This window comes from Macaca fascicularis, chromosome 9 (genome assembly GCF_037993035.2).
Source record: "Macaca fascicularis isolate 582-1 chromosome 9, T2T-MFA8v1.1".
NCBI classification, from domain to species: Eukaryota; Metazoa; Chordata; class Mammalia; order Primates; family Cercopithecidae; genus Macaca; species Macaca fascicularis.
The window spans coordinates 125,561,071-125,577,127 of record NC_088383.1 but is presented as its reverse complement, the minus strand read 5'-3'; the positions used below and the strand labels follow the sequence as shown (position 1 = coordinate 125,577,127).

Below are 16,057 nucleotides of genomic sequence, written 5' to 3'. Positions count from 1 at the left end.
TAGCCAGGCGTGGTGGTGGGTGCCTGTAATCCCAGCTACTCGGGAGGCTAAGGTAGGAGAATTGCTTGAACCCTAGAGGCAGAGGTTGTAGTGAGCCAAGACTGCACCACTACACTCCAGCCTGGGTGACAGAGCGAGACTCCAGCCTGGGCAACAGAGCGAGACTTCAACTCAAACAAACAAACAAACAAACAAAAAAACCATAGAGCAATATTATTTTACTCACTTGAAAATTTCATACTGCTTAGAGTTTCCTTTACTTCCAAACAAAGAAACTAGTACATGTCCTGTGACCTTTTTTCCAGACAGTGTGACAGATACCTTATACCTCCAACCTGCAAGGGAGAAAAATTGCAAAATGTCAGTTTGGAGATAAAAGACACTAAAAACAAGTTAATTCGGATCCCACTACTGCTGAGTTTTGAATAATTTATTTATAATTTGTGTGTGTGTGTGTGTGTGTGTGTAATTTTCTAATCAAATAGTCATAGATATTCCTTTATATGTGTTTAGGGGATAGGCATTAGGTAGCAGGGGCTTTGCAGAATTTTTTCAAAGTTAAGACAGATTTTTTTTCAAGCCAAGGGACTAAAGAATACATTTAGTTTTCAGTTTCCAACCTGACAATTTATCCTTGAAAGTTATAAGAACGTTATGTTAAAAGGTAGTTGTAAAATTGTGAACTGTGACATTTTTTCAGTTTAATTTATTTTCATAGATCACCAAATTTTAGAGTACTGCCATCTTTTTGTCTAAATATCTACATTTATTTTCAAAATTCCATAATTCAACTTTTCATTGCCTTTGGGAATATATTAATTTATGAAAACCAAAGGAACGTTTTCTTGGTACTAGCCAATAGTTTGCCATTTAGAGATAGCCTGAGCAAATTGCGGAGGAGATAACATTTGTCATCAGTATTAAAAAAAAAAAACGGTAACCCAATTGACTCTCATCCAAATAGTTTTCTTCCTCTATTATTAAGAAAAGAAACCCAGAACCTGTTCCCATTCCTACTACTCCTCCATCCTCTAATTCCCATCACTCATGGAACCTACAATCCTAAACATCTCTTAAATCTGTCAATGTCTTTCCATTCTCACAACCTCTGCCATCTCTCTCTCCTAGATTACCTTTGTGCTTTTACGAAAGTCTCAGAATTTTGTTCAGTGAAACTTTTGAGTGAATATAAAGAGGCTGGGGCAGAGAAAGCCTTCTGAATATAGCACCAGAACCAAATGTGAAGAAACCTATTTTTGCAGCTCTAAGAGTCCAGGACCCAGACTCTGTTCTGCCACCCTAATTAGCTATAATTACCTTGAACATAGCATTGAGCATTTTTCCACATTGCAGAGGGGGTGTTTAAAGCTTTTGTATAGAAAAGCAAGTATGGGCCGGGCACGGTGGCTCAAGCCTGTAATCCCAGCACTTTGGGAGGCCGAGATGGGCGGATCACGAGGTCAGGAGATCGAGACCATCCTGGCTAACACAATGAAACCCCGTCTCTACTAAAAATACAAAAAAATTAGCCGGGCGAGGTGGCGGGCGCCTGTAGTCCCAGCTACTCGGGAGGCTGAGGCAGGAGAATGGCGTAAACCCGGGAGGCGGAGCTTGCAGTGAGCTGAGATAGCGCCACTGTACTCCAGCCTGGGCGACAGAGCAAGACTCCGTCTCAAAAAAAAAAAAAAAAAAAAGAAAGAAAAGCAAGTATGCACATTTTCAGTGGACATAATAATAAAATATATAGCAATACGAATATAAGATACAGAAAATAGAAACTTACGTGCAAAATTACTGGCATCACCAGTGTCTAGATAAAATTTCTGGCCCACATCATTTGTTTTCCCAGAATATCTATCAGCATAGTGACCCATCTGTGGGCAGCCTCCACTTGGACAGGGGAAGCACTTGTTCTAGTGAAAACAAACAAATGATGAATGAGGATGCCCTTTCTTTTAATTGTATACCATATTTCCTACATGTTGTTGTCATTCAAATATTCTAAAGCCAGTTCTGTTCTGATGGTAGAACGGGGATTTTAACAGTGTCTCAGCAGCAAAGATTAACAATGCATTTCATTATTCACAACAGTAAGTCACCAACTTCACTGTTAAACAACATAGTACTATAAAAATCATACAGTGAGCTGGGTGCGGTGGCTCACACCTGTAATCCCAGCACTTTGGGAGGCTGAGGCAGGTGGATCACCTGAGGTTAGGAGTTCAAGATCAGCCTGACCAACATGGTGAAACCCCGTCTCTACTAAAAATGCAAAAATTAGTTGGACATGGTGGCGGGTGCTTATAATTCTAGCTACTCTGGAGGCTGAAGCAGGAGAATTGCTTGAACCCAGGAGGCAGAGGTTGCAGTGAGCCGAGGTTGCGCTATTGCACTCAAGTCTTGGGCAAGAGAGCAAGACTCCATCTCAAAAACAAAAACAAAAACAAACAAATAAAAAATACAATGAGAAAAAATATATATATATGTGTGTGTGTGTGTGTGTATCTATCTTCTATTTTTCCTCTTTTGCCTAATTTGTTCCCAAGACATTCATCTACTTACAGCTAGAATTTATTTTAGAAAGATTGCATAAGTAGAATAGAGGTTATAATCAGCTTCTGATAAACAAAATCAATTCTTTTCCTTTTTTTTTTTTGTTTGAGATAAAGTCTCTCTCTGTCACGCAGGCTAGAGTACAGTGGTGCGATCCGGCTCACTGCAAGCTCTGCCTCCCGGGTTCACACCATTCTCCTGTTTCAGCCTCCAGAGCAGTAGGGACTATAGGCATCCGCTACCACGCCCAGCTTATTTTTGTGTTTTTAGTAGAGACAGGGTTTCACCATGTTAGCCAGGATGGTCTCGATCTCCTGACCTCATGATCCACCCGCCTTGGCCTCCCAAAGTGCTGGGATTACAGGCGTGAGCCACCGCGCCTGGCTTTCTTCAATTGTTTTAGCTCATGTTTAGCATATCAAGCCCTGAAGGATTTGTATCCCGGAATTTCCTCTATGTGAAGAGAAAATGCCCCAGCTAGCCTAAGGCTTACTATGAGGCTGATACCTGGAGAAGACATATTCATATAGGAAAATACTCCTTGTTTCTGAACCAAGGATTTATGAGAAAAAGAGATGGAGAGGGAGGAACCAAGTTGGCAGGACAAGTGTCCCAATTCCCACTATGAGGGGCAGGGCTACTCTACAGTAAAGGCAAGTGGTGGACTCCTGGCTCAATGGACCATATTATGGGCTTATCACAGTCCCAGGGTTGGCATTCAACAAAATCCAGGTGTTGCCTAAGCCAGCCAGGAAGAAATAGCCAAAGCTCTCTGAGGGCATTGCTAGAGCCAGAAGAACAGACAGGCCCAAGACTTCATCTCTAAATACAGCAGTGTGACCGTCAATAAAAGACAAGGCTATTACCCAGCGTCCAAAGGAGCCCAAAGACTTTGCACCCACCGACTCCCAATTCATTTCCTCTGCTGAACACACATTGACCACCACCACCAGATCACCTGGCCCCAGCACTCACTTGGAGAGAAGCTTAGAAGGGAGTGCAAAGGTGAAGAAATCTGCAAGACTGAGACATTTTTTCTTATGCAAGTGCTGAGTATCACTTAAAAGAACTGTTTATATCGTTGAATTAGACTAAGTTTTAACTGGATGAAACCTGAGGCTTTTGTGTTTGCTTCTTTATTTTTTCCCCATTACTTATTGTTGGGTATTGGGGAAGAAAATTAAAATAAAGTTAAAATAAAGAAAGAGGAGGGATCTTCTGTCTTATTGTATATGGAAGCTGTAGTGTGAATAATATATGTACTCCCTCTCCCATAATAGCTAACATTAATTGAATGCTATTATATTTTTTGCTCTGAGCTAAGCAATTAACATATGTATTCTCATTAAGTCCTCTCACCAAATATGTTGAGTTTACCATTAGTATTTACATTTACAGATGAAGAAACTTCTTGGAGAAGTGTTTTGCTAAAAAATATTCAGCTATTTAATGGTGAAACCAGGATTTGCATCCTCTCTCCTAATCACTAAGGTATATATCCTGGGTAATTATGACTTCAGCTGGCACATTTGTTACTGGAAATTTTCTTATTAAATCCATAGGTTTTAAATTTTAATTTCAAAACTTTATGGTGCAAAGAAAAGTCAATTTTATAATTTTATTAAAAAAAACCCAGAGAATAGACATGTCATATCTGAGATCACATATAAAGAATTCAACCAAGAGCAAACCACTACCGCACACATTTACCTATGTAACAAACCTGCACATTCTGCACAAGTATCCTGGAACTTAAAGTAAAATTAAATAAATAATTCAACCAAGATATCAAGAGAATACCAAATAAAATGAAAACTCAAAAAAAAAAATCTTGGCAATTATGAAATTGCACAGAAACATCCACACATGTCTATAATTATATATTAATAGTTTAAAAGGTCAGCATTTAAGAAAATTTTTCCATGTTCATCACCATCCTATAGATATTTCTCAGATTTCCATAGACTAATTATTTTTTGTTTGTTTAGGGTTATTTCTAAAACAAGTTTGAACATTTACCCAATGAATACAAGAGTAATACAAATGAAAGTAAACATAGGACATTTCCATTTACAAGCTCATTTCTCTAAAGTGCTCTAATTTATCACTATTTAAATACATATCTATAATTAAAGGCATGTATAAGCTCGAAAGTATAAAAACGTTCATTGAATGAGGTCATGTATAGGAAACCACACCAGTCATGTGAAGTGACAGTCACAAAATTCTTTATGCAGAAGGTGGAGTCTACTTACTGCAGTGAAGACGTTGTAAGAGGCACAGGGAAATCCAGCAAAGCCATCAGGATTGACGATGCTATCAGTGTAATATTTGTAGCTTCTTAAGTGATTACAGGCTGCAAAGTCTCGAGTCCCTTCGAATCAGGCACAATTACACATCAAGGACAGATTGCATTTTTCTGAGTTAACGTCATATTCAGAATATAGTGGTTGAATAGATTTCTCTAATTAACGTGAGCTCATGCGGGTCACAGAACAAAGTCATTTGTAAAGTATATTTATGATTTGTGATGTAATCAGAAGCTGAGTACTGTTAAAGATTATAATAGATAATACTGTAATTAAATGAAAGGTTTAACATACTGTAGAAGAAAAAGATTGGTCTAAATAAATAAAAGCTCATTCCCTGAATTAGGTGTTTGGAAGTTGACTGAAAATCCACTTTCTTTCCCAGTCTCCTCATGCCCACTTATCCCAGTGAAAACCTACGTCTCATGGATACAATTAAAAGTCTTTTGTTACATAAAATGTGAGACCTGTACAATTCCAAAGAATTTAGCAAGTTTAGCAAAACAAAACATAAGCTTCCCCCCAAGAAGATCTCTTTGTACACATAATAGTTCTACCTTGCCAGATTCCATCTATGTCCACAATCTGAGAGAGAATGTTCTTCTGACATCCAGGCATTTCCACTCCTCCATTTGGAAAGAAATCTAGATGGCCCACAACTTGGCTCATTCCAAACCCTGAAGAATCATAAAAGTGAATGAGGGTTTATGCTAATGTATAGACTCAGACAATATAACACCCTTTGGGGGACAGGTTGAGGAACTCACCCAAATTGGGGACTATAGGGGCACCATCCGTGTGAATTACATCCACAAATTGAGCATCACTGGGGTCCAATCGGACTAATTCAGGTGTGCCCTGAAAGCAAGGTTCTGCTGGGTCCAACCCTAGAGTAAAGAGTATGTGTCATGAATTATGACAAGTCCTGAGTACAGTCCTGAGTACAAGTATTAAGAGTAAAACATGAGTTATGCATGGAAAGGGATGAACGAGTTCTTCCTTACCTGACCATTTGCTGAAGGGGAATCTGCTTCTAGCTATTTGCTTTAAAGTGAATTTTCTCCAAACCAAAGAATATGCCTTTCCTCATGGCTGTGTAGTCAGTGGGAGAGTCTTGGTCACTAGCGCAGTTACAAGAAAAGAGGCAGACTCTGGGACACACTGGACTAAAAACCACTCAGGGTAAAAGAGTCCCCAGTAGACTGTGAACTCCCACAAGAGCAAGGACCTTGGCTTCCATAAATGTCACTGAGAACACAGGCTTGCATTGCACAGCGCCTGGCTGAGCAGGCTATGGGAAAGAAACATTTGCAGACGGTGGAAAAGAAAATCCTGGGCAGAACTCCCCTTCAGCAAATGAACGGATAGGCATTCCAGATTATTCCAAGTCCAGATACAGCCGACTTATCCCAAGGGTTAAAAAGAGAATCACCAAGTCAGAGACAAAAAGGTTGAACACTGATGGAAGAGGAAAGTGGTCCTTCCTTGAAATAATCACCTCTCAGATCCAGGATGGTAGAATCTTTCTTACAACCTTACAGAGGTTTTAGAATCTGGATATCCAATATATGAGCTCACTGGCCGAATGCAGCCAGCCTCAGGTTTGTAAAATACTGTTTGTTATCTCATTAGCAGCACACAGAACTGGCAGCCCAGGGCACCCTGACCACATTTTCCCTGACGACTCTGGGGTTACGTTTGAGGTTTAAGCACATTAGCAATTGCTACTGAAGCAGAATATAATCAGTTATACAAATTTCAGCTTCTTGGGTTTAATTGTATTTATTCTACTATTTATGAAGTGTACTCTATTCATGAAACTTATCCTTTGTGAATGTTGGTCAACGGGGAAATAGGCATGAATAAAATCTCTAGATGTCCTTAATTCACATTTTAGTCACGTGCAATATAAATATGTTAAACAGAGTGCTGTAGACCAAAGACTGGTATCAATGAAGACTTTACAAAGCCTCAGAACACAGTGATTTCCGATTGTGAGGCCCAATTCAGAAAACATGAGAAGGTAAAAAGTAGAATTGCACCAAATTTCCGTCTTGTATTTCCTTTTAGACCACAGACAGTCTACATGTAGTCTAATTTTGTAGCTTTATTTATTTATTTATTTATTTACTTACTTTTTATTTTTATTTTTATTTTTTTAAGGAGATGGGAGTCTCACTATGTTGCCCAGACTGGCCTCAAACTTCTGGGCTCAAGAGATCCTCTTGCCTCAACCCCCTGGCATCTTTCACTGTTTTGACCAACCTGTGATGCGTCCAACAGTCCCATTGGTTCTCCTTCCAGCCTCCCCAGCAGCGTGGGCACCCAGGCTGTGGCCAATGATGTGCACACTGGAAGGTGAGTAACCGAACGCCGACTGTAGGAAAGAAAACCTTTTTAGAATGTTTTCAAGTACAGTCACGAGTTGCTTAACAACGGGGATACGTTAAGAGAAATGCATCGTCAAGCGATTTTGTTGTTGTGGGAACATCATAAAGTGTACTTACATAAACCTAGATGGCATAGCCTACTACACACCTAGGCTATGTGGTACAGCCTGTTGCTTCTAGGCTACAAACCTGTACTGCATGTGACTGTACCATGTACTGTAGGCAATTGGAACACAATGTAACTAGTTGTGTATCCAAATATATCTAAACCTAAAAAACATACAGTAAAAACACAGTATAAAAGATATTAGGCTGGTCTTGGTGGCTCAGGCCTGTAATCACAGCACCTTGGGAGGCTGAGGTGGGCTGATCACCTAAGGTCAAGAGTTCAAGACCAGCCTGGCCAATCTGGTGAAATCCTGTCTCTACAAAAATAAAAAAATTGGCCAGGTGCAGTGGCTCATGCCTGTAATCCCAACACTTTGGGAGGCCGAGGCGGGCGGATCACGAGGTTGGGAGATCAAGGCCATCCTGGCTAACACTGAAATCCCCTCTCTACTAAAAATACAAAAAATTAGCCAGGCCTGGTGGTGGGTGCCTATAGTCCCAGCTACTTGGGAGGCTGAGGCAGGAGAATGGCATGAACCCGGGAGGCCGAGCTTGCAGTGAGCCGAGATCGCCCCACTGCATTCCAGTCTGGGCAACAGAGCAGGACTCCGTCAAACAAACAAACAAAACAAAAATTATCTGGGCATGGTGGTGGGTGCCTATAATCATGGCTACTAGGGAGGCTGAGGTGGGAGAATCACTTGAACCCGGGAGGTGGAGGTTGCAGTGAGCCAAGATTGTGCCACCGCACTCCAGCCTGGGTGACAGAGCGAGACTGTCTCAAAAAAAAAAAAAAAAAAGTCCCAAAGTGGTACATCTGTAGAGGCCACTTACCATGAATGGAGCTTGCAGGACTGGAAGTTGCTCTGGGTGAGTCATGGAGTAAGTGGTGAGGGAATGTCAAGGCCTAGGACGTCACTGCACACTGCTGAAGACTTGATACACACTGTACACTTACTCTACACTCAGTTCATTTAAAATATTTTTCTTTATGCAATTTTTATTTTTATTATTTATTTATTTACTTATTTATTTTTTGAGATGGAGTCTCCCTCTGTCCCGCAGGCTGGAGTGCAGTGGCGCGATCTCAGCTCACTGTAAGCTCCGCCTCCCGGGTTCACGCCTTTCACCTGCCTGTCTCCCGAGTAGCTGGGACTACAGGCGCCCGCCACCACACCCAGCTAAGTTTTTGTATTTTTAGTAGAGACGGGGTTTCACCGTGTTAGCCAGGATGGTCTAAATCTCCTGACCTTGTGATCCGCCTGCCTCGGCCTCCCAAAGTGCTGGAATTACAGGTGTGAGCCGCCGCGCCCAGCCATTTTAACTTTTCAAAATTTTTTGTTAAAAACTAAGACACAAACACCTGCATTAGCCTAGGCCTATACAGGGTCAGGATCATCAACCTCACTGTCTTCCACCTCCACATTTTATTTCCTGGAAGGTCTTCAGGGGCAATAACATGCATGAAGCTGTCATTTCCTATGGTAACATGTCTTCTTCTGGAATACTTCCTAAAGGATCTGCCTGAGGCTGTTTTTCTTTTTCTTTTTTTAATAAGTAGAAGGAGTATACTTTAAAATAATGATAAAAAGTCCAGTAAATATGTAAACCAGTAATGTCATCGTTTATTATCATTATCATGTATTGTACATGATTATACGTGGTAGAGTTTTATATAACTGGGAGTGCAGTAGGTTTGTTTATAACAGCATGACCACAAATCCATGAGTAATATGTTGTGCTATGGTATCATGATAGCTATAAGTCACAAGGCAATGGAATTTTTTAGCTCCATTGTCATCTTATGGGACCTCCATCATATCTGAAGTCCATCATTGACCTACACATCCTTGTGTGGTGCATGACTGTGTTGCAGAATTCGTGAGGGGTGCATGGGGAGAAACTTCAAAAACCTTGGTGTCAAGAAGATACACTGCCTTTCCAAAGCACTTGACGTCCATGTTTTTTAAAATAGTTATAATGAAACATGGAAATGGGTTTAACTTTTAATCTGGAGGAAGTAGGGCTGTATTTTGTTGGAGAGATAAACCTTAATGAATATGAAGAGCTGTTATCCAGAGATGATGAAGCAAGTATTTGGATTAGAAAGTAAAAATAAAAACAGTTATTTAAACACATTTGAGTATAACATTTTCTGTGTTTTTTTGTTACCAAATGAGGTTAGCTTGTTATCACTGTACTTCTCTTAAGAAAACAAAACTAAAATCAAACAAAACTAGATTAATTTTAAGGTTGACATAGGTAATAACTAGTAAAATTAAAACAAATACTCGTGGAATTTATTAAAAACAACCTACCAATTGCTTGAATAAATTAAATTTTAAAAACCAGTTTATTTTTATTTTATTTTATTTTATTTTATTTTATTTTATTTTAGACGGAGTCTTTCTCTGTCACCCAGGCTGGTGTGCAGGCGCGATCTTGGCTCACTGCAAGCTCTACCTCCTGGGTTCAGGCCATTCTCCTGCCTTAGCCTCCCGAGTATCTGGGACTACAGGCGCCTGCCACCACGCCTGCCTAATTTTTTTGTATTTTTAGTAGAGGCAGGGTTTCACCGTGTTAGCCAGGATGGTCTCGATCTCCTGATCTCGTGATCCGCTTGTCTCAGCCTCCCAAAGTGTTGGGATTACAGGTGTGAGCCACTGCACCCAGCCAAAAAGAACTAGTTTATTAACATAATGGGTTATTGATGAAACCCAAAGCTAGATTTTTAAAAAAATTTTTCTTTGCAACCAAGGGAAATGTCATATCTGAGTAGAGAAATGTCTTTATCTATGATTAAATCTACAGACTTTTTTTTTTGGAAAGACAATCTGGAAAACCATGTGTACAGGCTTTTATACAATCCAGGGGTAATTACCTTCAGAACTTCAACAAAATACGCTACTTCTGCTCCCACAATCCTGATGTTCTGTGACGCTTGTGTGTATCCAGTTCGGGAGCCACCTTTCCAGTCCACACAGATACAGTTCACGCTTTCCACCTGGAACAGATTCTGGTGGAAGGGGCACAATAAACAGATACATAATTCAGGATCTTTATTAATTACTAGTTAACATATCAGAGGACTAGGATAAATTCCTTCCTTGACTGACACGACATCATTTTAACCCCAATGCAACTGACAAAACTTATAGTCTGTTATAGATATATCATCTCTGCTAAAGTTTAACATCATCTCCAAACTGGAATTTGACCATAGTGGGAACTGGATTCTTGGGATTTCTGCTGTAGCAGATACAGAGACATTTAATTCAAGAAAAAAATGTATAAAATGTGGTACAATGGGTTGTTCATTAGGTCCTCCTAAATGCCACAAGACTACATTGTCCCTTACTAGAATGCACCCAAGAACATTGTCTGCTTTGTCCACTGGTGCAGCCTCAGTGTCCAGAAGAGATTCTGGTACACAGAAGGTGCTCAGTAAATATTTAATGAATGAATGAAAGACAATGTTAGGACCCCTTATATAAATACATTGAAGGTAAATAAGTTTTTCCGCAATGGAAATACTAATCAAAATTTTTAGATGAACATGTTTTATTGTACATCACTAAAGAGTTATTAATATTTCACATGGAAACACTGCCTACCAGATATCTACGGAAAGCCTTGCTTGATGGCATTTAATTATGGCTTCATGGAGGTTAGTTCTGAAAGGAATTCTGTTGTATGAGTGTGTTTATGTATACCCTATTTTTTTTCCAAAAAGAATTTGAGAATAGGCCAGGAGCAGTGGCTCACGCCTGTAATGCCAGCACTTTGGGAGGCCGAGGTGGGTGGATCACGAGGTCTGGAGATCGAGACCATCCTGGCTAACACGATGAAACCCCATCTCTACTAAAAATACAAAAAATTAGCCGGGCCTGGTGGCGGGCACCTGTAGTCCCAGCTACTCAGGAGGCTGAGGCAGGAGAATGGAGTGAACCCGGGAGGCGGAGCTTGCAGTGAGCCGAGATCACACCACTGCACTCCAGCCTGGGTGACAGAGCAAGACTCCATCTCAAAAATAAAAAGAATTTGAGAATAATGGAACAGTCTTAGAAATCATCTCCAACTTTTCCATTTTCAAAAGGAAAAATCCAAAGCAGGGAAAAGATTTGCTAATCATAGCTACGGAAAGAGTCAGGACTGAAATGTAGAACCTTTATCCTTCTAGTTTAAACCACTTGTTTCTGCATCTCAAAGCAATAGTGCTGTCAAAGCCTAATCAATGCAAAACAAAACAAAACAAAACAAAAACAAACCACAATTGCCTTTGGGATCTTAGAAATAAATTGCATAGCCATATCAAAGGAAGCTATATTCCTTTTGAACTAAGAATAATATATATTTTTTTTCTTCGCTGTTGTGTAAAAATCTATTACTACCCTCCAATAATCATCAGCTTTAAATTATTTTGGAAGACAAGTTGTGGTTTTACTGCTTGTGTTTAAACTTGCAGAGTGTACGGACTCTAGGGTGCTCATCTGTCTTTAGGATCAATGGATATGCTCTGGAGTTGACTCATTCTGCCCTTCGTTTGAGCCACAGGCAGACCTGAAATTCTATGGGCTTAGGAGGACCTTTGTGTCTTTCTTGTTTTTTTTTTTTTTTTTTTTTGAGACGGAGTCTCACTCTGTCACCCAGGCTGGAGTGCAATGGCGCGATCTTGGCTCACTGCAACCTCTGCCTCCCGGGTTCAAGTGATTCTCCTGCCTCAGCCTCCTGAGTAGCTGGGATTACAGGCACGCACCACCATGCCTGGCTAACTGTTTTGTAGTTTTAGTAGAGACGGGGTTTCACCGCGTTAGCCAGGATGGTCTCGAACTCCTGACCTTGTGATCAGCCCGCCTCAGCCTCTCAAAGTACTCGGATTACAGGTATGAGCCACCACACCCGGCCTGTGTCTTTCTTCTTGATACCTCTGAAGAAAGGACTACTCCCTTTGTGCCACAGTAGGTCAAAGAAATTTGATGAATACATGAATAAACACTTGAACAAATGAATCAATAATAATGTTCCTCAAGCACTAGCAGTTACTAGGAAAATTTATTCTATTTGATTTTCTGTCTTTTCATTCTTCTTTATGACAGAGCACATAGCCAAAGGCAAATTAAAGAAAATAGGATCACTGCTGTTGAAACAACAGAAGCCAAAATAAAAAACCTACACAGTTTTCCAAGTTATTGCTACCAGAGGAGATCAAAGAGTAGCAAGTGAACATCAAAAGAAAATAATTCATTCAGGCAAAATGAGACCTCTTAGCGCTTCACATAAAATTAAAAACAAATGAAAAATCAGGGGCCTATGACCAGCTGGTGTGCATCAGCATGAGAGCATCTGTTGCTAAAATTTTGAAACACCTCCATATCAGTTGTTAAATAACTAGTGCCTGGATCTACCAAATGCTTGCCAGCCTCACTGCTCTGAGCATCCTAAACCCCCTCTTCCCACCAACACCTCCTTGACCTCCCTTAGGAACTCTAGGCCCCGCAGGGGTCTGAAGATCCTTCAAGACTGTGGGTACCAGCACTGTCCTCACTGGTTGGGGCCAATGCCTTACTACTGGTTGTTAATTATCACTTTGGAAACAACCTTTCCTTGAGAGATGACTACATCTCACCTTGCATATATTGGCCAGCCAGTTTTCTTCTCCCTTGTCTATGAATCCATGAATAATAAAGCGAGTTTTTCTATTTGTTTTGAAATTGGAGTTACTGATGGTTGATGAATCTGCGACAAGTTCCTGTTTAGACAGAAAAGTGTTTCATGTCAGTTTCCTATAGTAGCCAATAGAACTATTTGTGGAGAGGGTTCCACATGGAGAGGGGCGGTAAGTAGAAGACTGCTAGGATTCAGGATCCTTGTGAATAATGATCCTCCCATTATAACCACAGTATTCACTATCATCACCATGTTGCCATTTCCCAGTCATCACGACATGTTTGCAGTTGTTCAACTTGGGATAATATGTCTGTTATAAACTTGGTGGCAATGATCTTTTCTTCATACAATGGAAGGCTTTGTGTGTATGTGTGTGCATATGTTTATGTATCTTTATCTAATATAGATATACATACATAATGGGAGATTATATAAATATATAATATTGGGAATGTTTATATACTTTATATATATATAAATATAGCCCTATATTTACAATATTTATTAAATGTTATAGAGGAAGGACAAGAATAATACGAAGTTAATGAACCTTTTATAAAGAATTTACATTAAGAAATACCTAAGCTCAGTGCCCTGAATATCTACAAAGATGCAAATTTCACAGCCTGATTTGTTTCTCTTAAGAACGTGAATATTCAGTATCCTTATTACATAAAACAGGTGGAACTTAGTTCTAAACACAGTGATAGTTCTTACTTGAAAGTTGTTTGGGTTCTCATTAGTATATAGGAGGAAGCGGGTGTTGACATCTTTTGGAGCCCAGGGCAATATATGGAGGGGTCTTTCCACAATTCCTGACCATGGGGAATCATCGCTGAAGCAGCCGAGTCTTTCATAGCAAACTTCTTTTCCTGCAGTCCCCCAGAAGGATATTATTTTACAAGCATGCTCTTTTTAACGATCTGTCTGCCAATATATATATGAGTTAAATTACACTGTGTGGTAGACATTCCTCCTCTACTACTCTCAACACCTTCCTAGCCACACACTCACAAAACAGCTTCAAAAGACAACACAACTGTTCCAGACAGGCTGTTGGTCCTCAATTCTACCACACAGGATCACTTCACTCCCCTTGTGTCTCTGACCAGTCCCAATGTGGGGCTCCTTTTAGCCTCTGAACTCAGATATCTTCCTTGGGCCATAGGTGCTCAAGAAAGAGACAACCCCGTGTCCCTAAGCCTTAACTTCTTGTAGCCACCATTTAGCTATGGGCTTTGAAAGGAGCGCTTACATTTTATAGAAAGGTCAAAACCGTATATCCCTATCCTTGCTGTACTACAGATCATCTTCATTACTGTGATGAAGAAGCTGTTCACAAACAACCAAACAACAAATCTATGGTTTAACACAACTCCAGGCTTGAATGTCACTCCATAAAAAAACAACCTAAAGAGCCTGCAATCCCGGCACTTTGGGAGGCCAAGGCAGGTGGATCACAAGGTCAGGAGATTCAGACCATCCTGGCTAACATAGTGAAACCCCGTCTCCACTAAAAATACAAAAAAAATTAGCCAGGTGTGGTTCCAGGTGCCTGTAGTCCCAGCTACTTGGGAGGCTGAGGCAGGAGAATGGTGTGAATCCAGGAGGCAGAGCTTGCAGTGAGCTGAGATGGCACCACTGCACTCCAGCCTGGGCGACAGAGCGAGACTCTGTCTCAGGAAAAACAAAAACAAAAACAAAAACAACTCAAAGAAGGTTTCTCTTTTCTAAGGAGGATAAATCTAGATTAATGGTAGGAGTAAGAGTAGTAGCTGTTGTGGGGGCTAACTTTCTCACAATCTTACCATGTGCCAGGTGCTGGGCTGGATGATTTACTAATCTGACCTAATTCTCACAATAATCCTAGGAGATGGGGTATCCAACTCTCCCCATTTTGCAGACAAAGATTCTGAAGCACAGAAGAGTTAAGAATTTTGCTCAGAGTAATACAGCTGTAGGTGGTGGTGGAGCCAAGGTTCAAACTCCTAACTTGACTTAATGTCAGGGTTGCTAGATTTAGCAAATCAAAATACAAGTAAATTTGAATTTCAGATAAATGATAATGTTTTAGTATAAATACGTCACATACTTGTTGTTTGTGGGAAATATTTGTTGTTTATCTGAAATTCAAATTTAACTGGGCATCTTAGATGTTTTCTGACAACCCTACTCCACATACCTGTGTTCTTATGCATCTCCTGTGCTTTACTCCTTGAAGTAATGCTTCCTGTTATTACTGTGGCCTGAATTCAGCTGCCACAGCCCTCTTGACCGTGTTGAAAAGTGAATCTCTCCCAGCTCAACATTTATATTTTTTTCTTACCTGCTACTGCTCCCAGCAGCAGTGAAAGAGTCCAAAGTAGCAGCATCTACACGAAATTAAAAACATGATTGAGTCTGGCTAAGTTTTTAAAAGATCGGTAAGTTTTAGTTCATTTAGATCTCTGGGGGAAAATGGATAAATTCTGATCAATTAGGCCTAGAAAACATGTTCCTGACTCACCGTGGCAATTCGGTCAGGTTCCACACGCAACCAGATAGCAACAAAAGGTCCTTTTATAGGCGAAGCTTATCTTTTTGAAACCGTGGAAAAATGGCATGCAAGGAAAGGCCCAAGGATGTGTTTCTAATTTTAATCATAGATAAACCAGGGTTGACAGAGTAGATAAAGTTTTCCATAGTAGTTGTGGGAAGATGAGAAAGGGGGTAGATATGTGATTATGTAAAGCTCAAAATCACTTTTAATTTCATTATAGTAAAGGTTCTAGTCTTTCTGTCCCTTTTTTAAGTTTACAATTCTCTGTGCATGCCTGTGGGGCATGTGTGAAACTAAATTGTTTTCACAGATTTAATAACAGCAGTCTTAAAAGCAAATGCTAACAGCTTACCAGCTCTTGCCATTTTTGTATAACCTTGCCTTACCCTCAAAAACAGTGAAATAGAAGCAATCCTTCAAGAGAATTCATACCTTCTGGAAAAGCATTTGATTTGTTATTTTGATAGTCTATATAACTGATTTATTTCTCA

General features: G+C 40.1%; 1 protein-coding gene across 1 annotated transcript in view; it reads right to left on the bottom strand.

Moving 5' to 3' along the window:
- Positions 1-16,057, bottom strand: part of PNLIP (pancreatic triacylglycerol lipase) — a 50,984-nt gene that overhangs the window by 7,322 nt on the left and 27,605 nt on the right. The window contains exons 4-13 of the mRNA XM_074000858.1: positions 15,354-15,399; positions 13,745-13,899; positions 12,987-13,109; positions 10,242-10,376; positions 7,128-7,239; positions 5,630-5,749; positions 5,420-5,539; positions 4,809-4,927; positions 1,784-1,913; positions 227-335 (exon numbers count right to left, since the gene is read on the bottom strand). Coding sequence (XP_073856959.1) covers positions 227-335; positions 1,784-1,913; positions 4,809-4,927; positions 5,420-5,539; positions 5,630-5,749; positions 7,128-7,239; positions 10,242-10,376; positions 12,987-13,109; positions 13,745-13,899; positions 15,354-15,399 — 1,169 coding nt within the window. The remainder of the gene's footprint in view (positions 1-226; positions 336-1,783; positions 1,914-4,808; positions 4,928-5,419; positions 5,540-5,629; positions 5,750-7,127; positions 7,240-10,241; positions 10,377-12,986; positions 13,110-13,744; positions 13,900-15,353; positions 15,400-16,057) is intronic.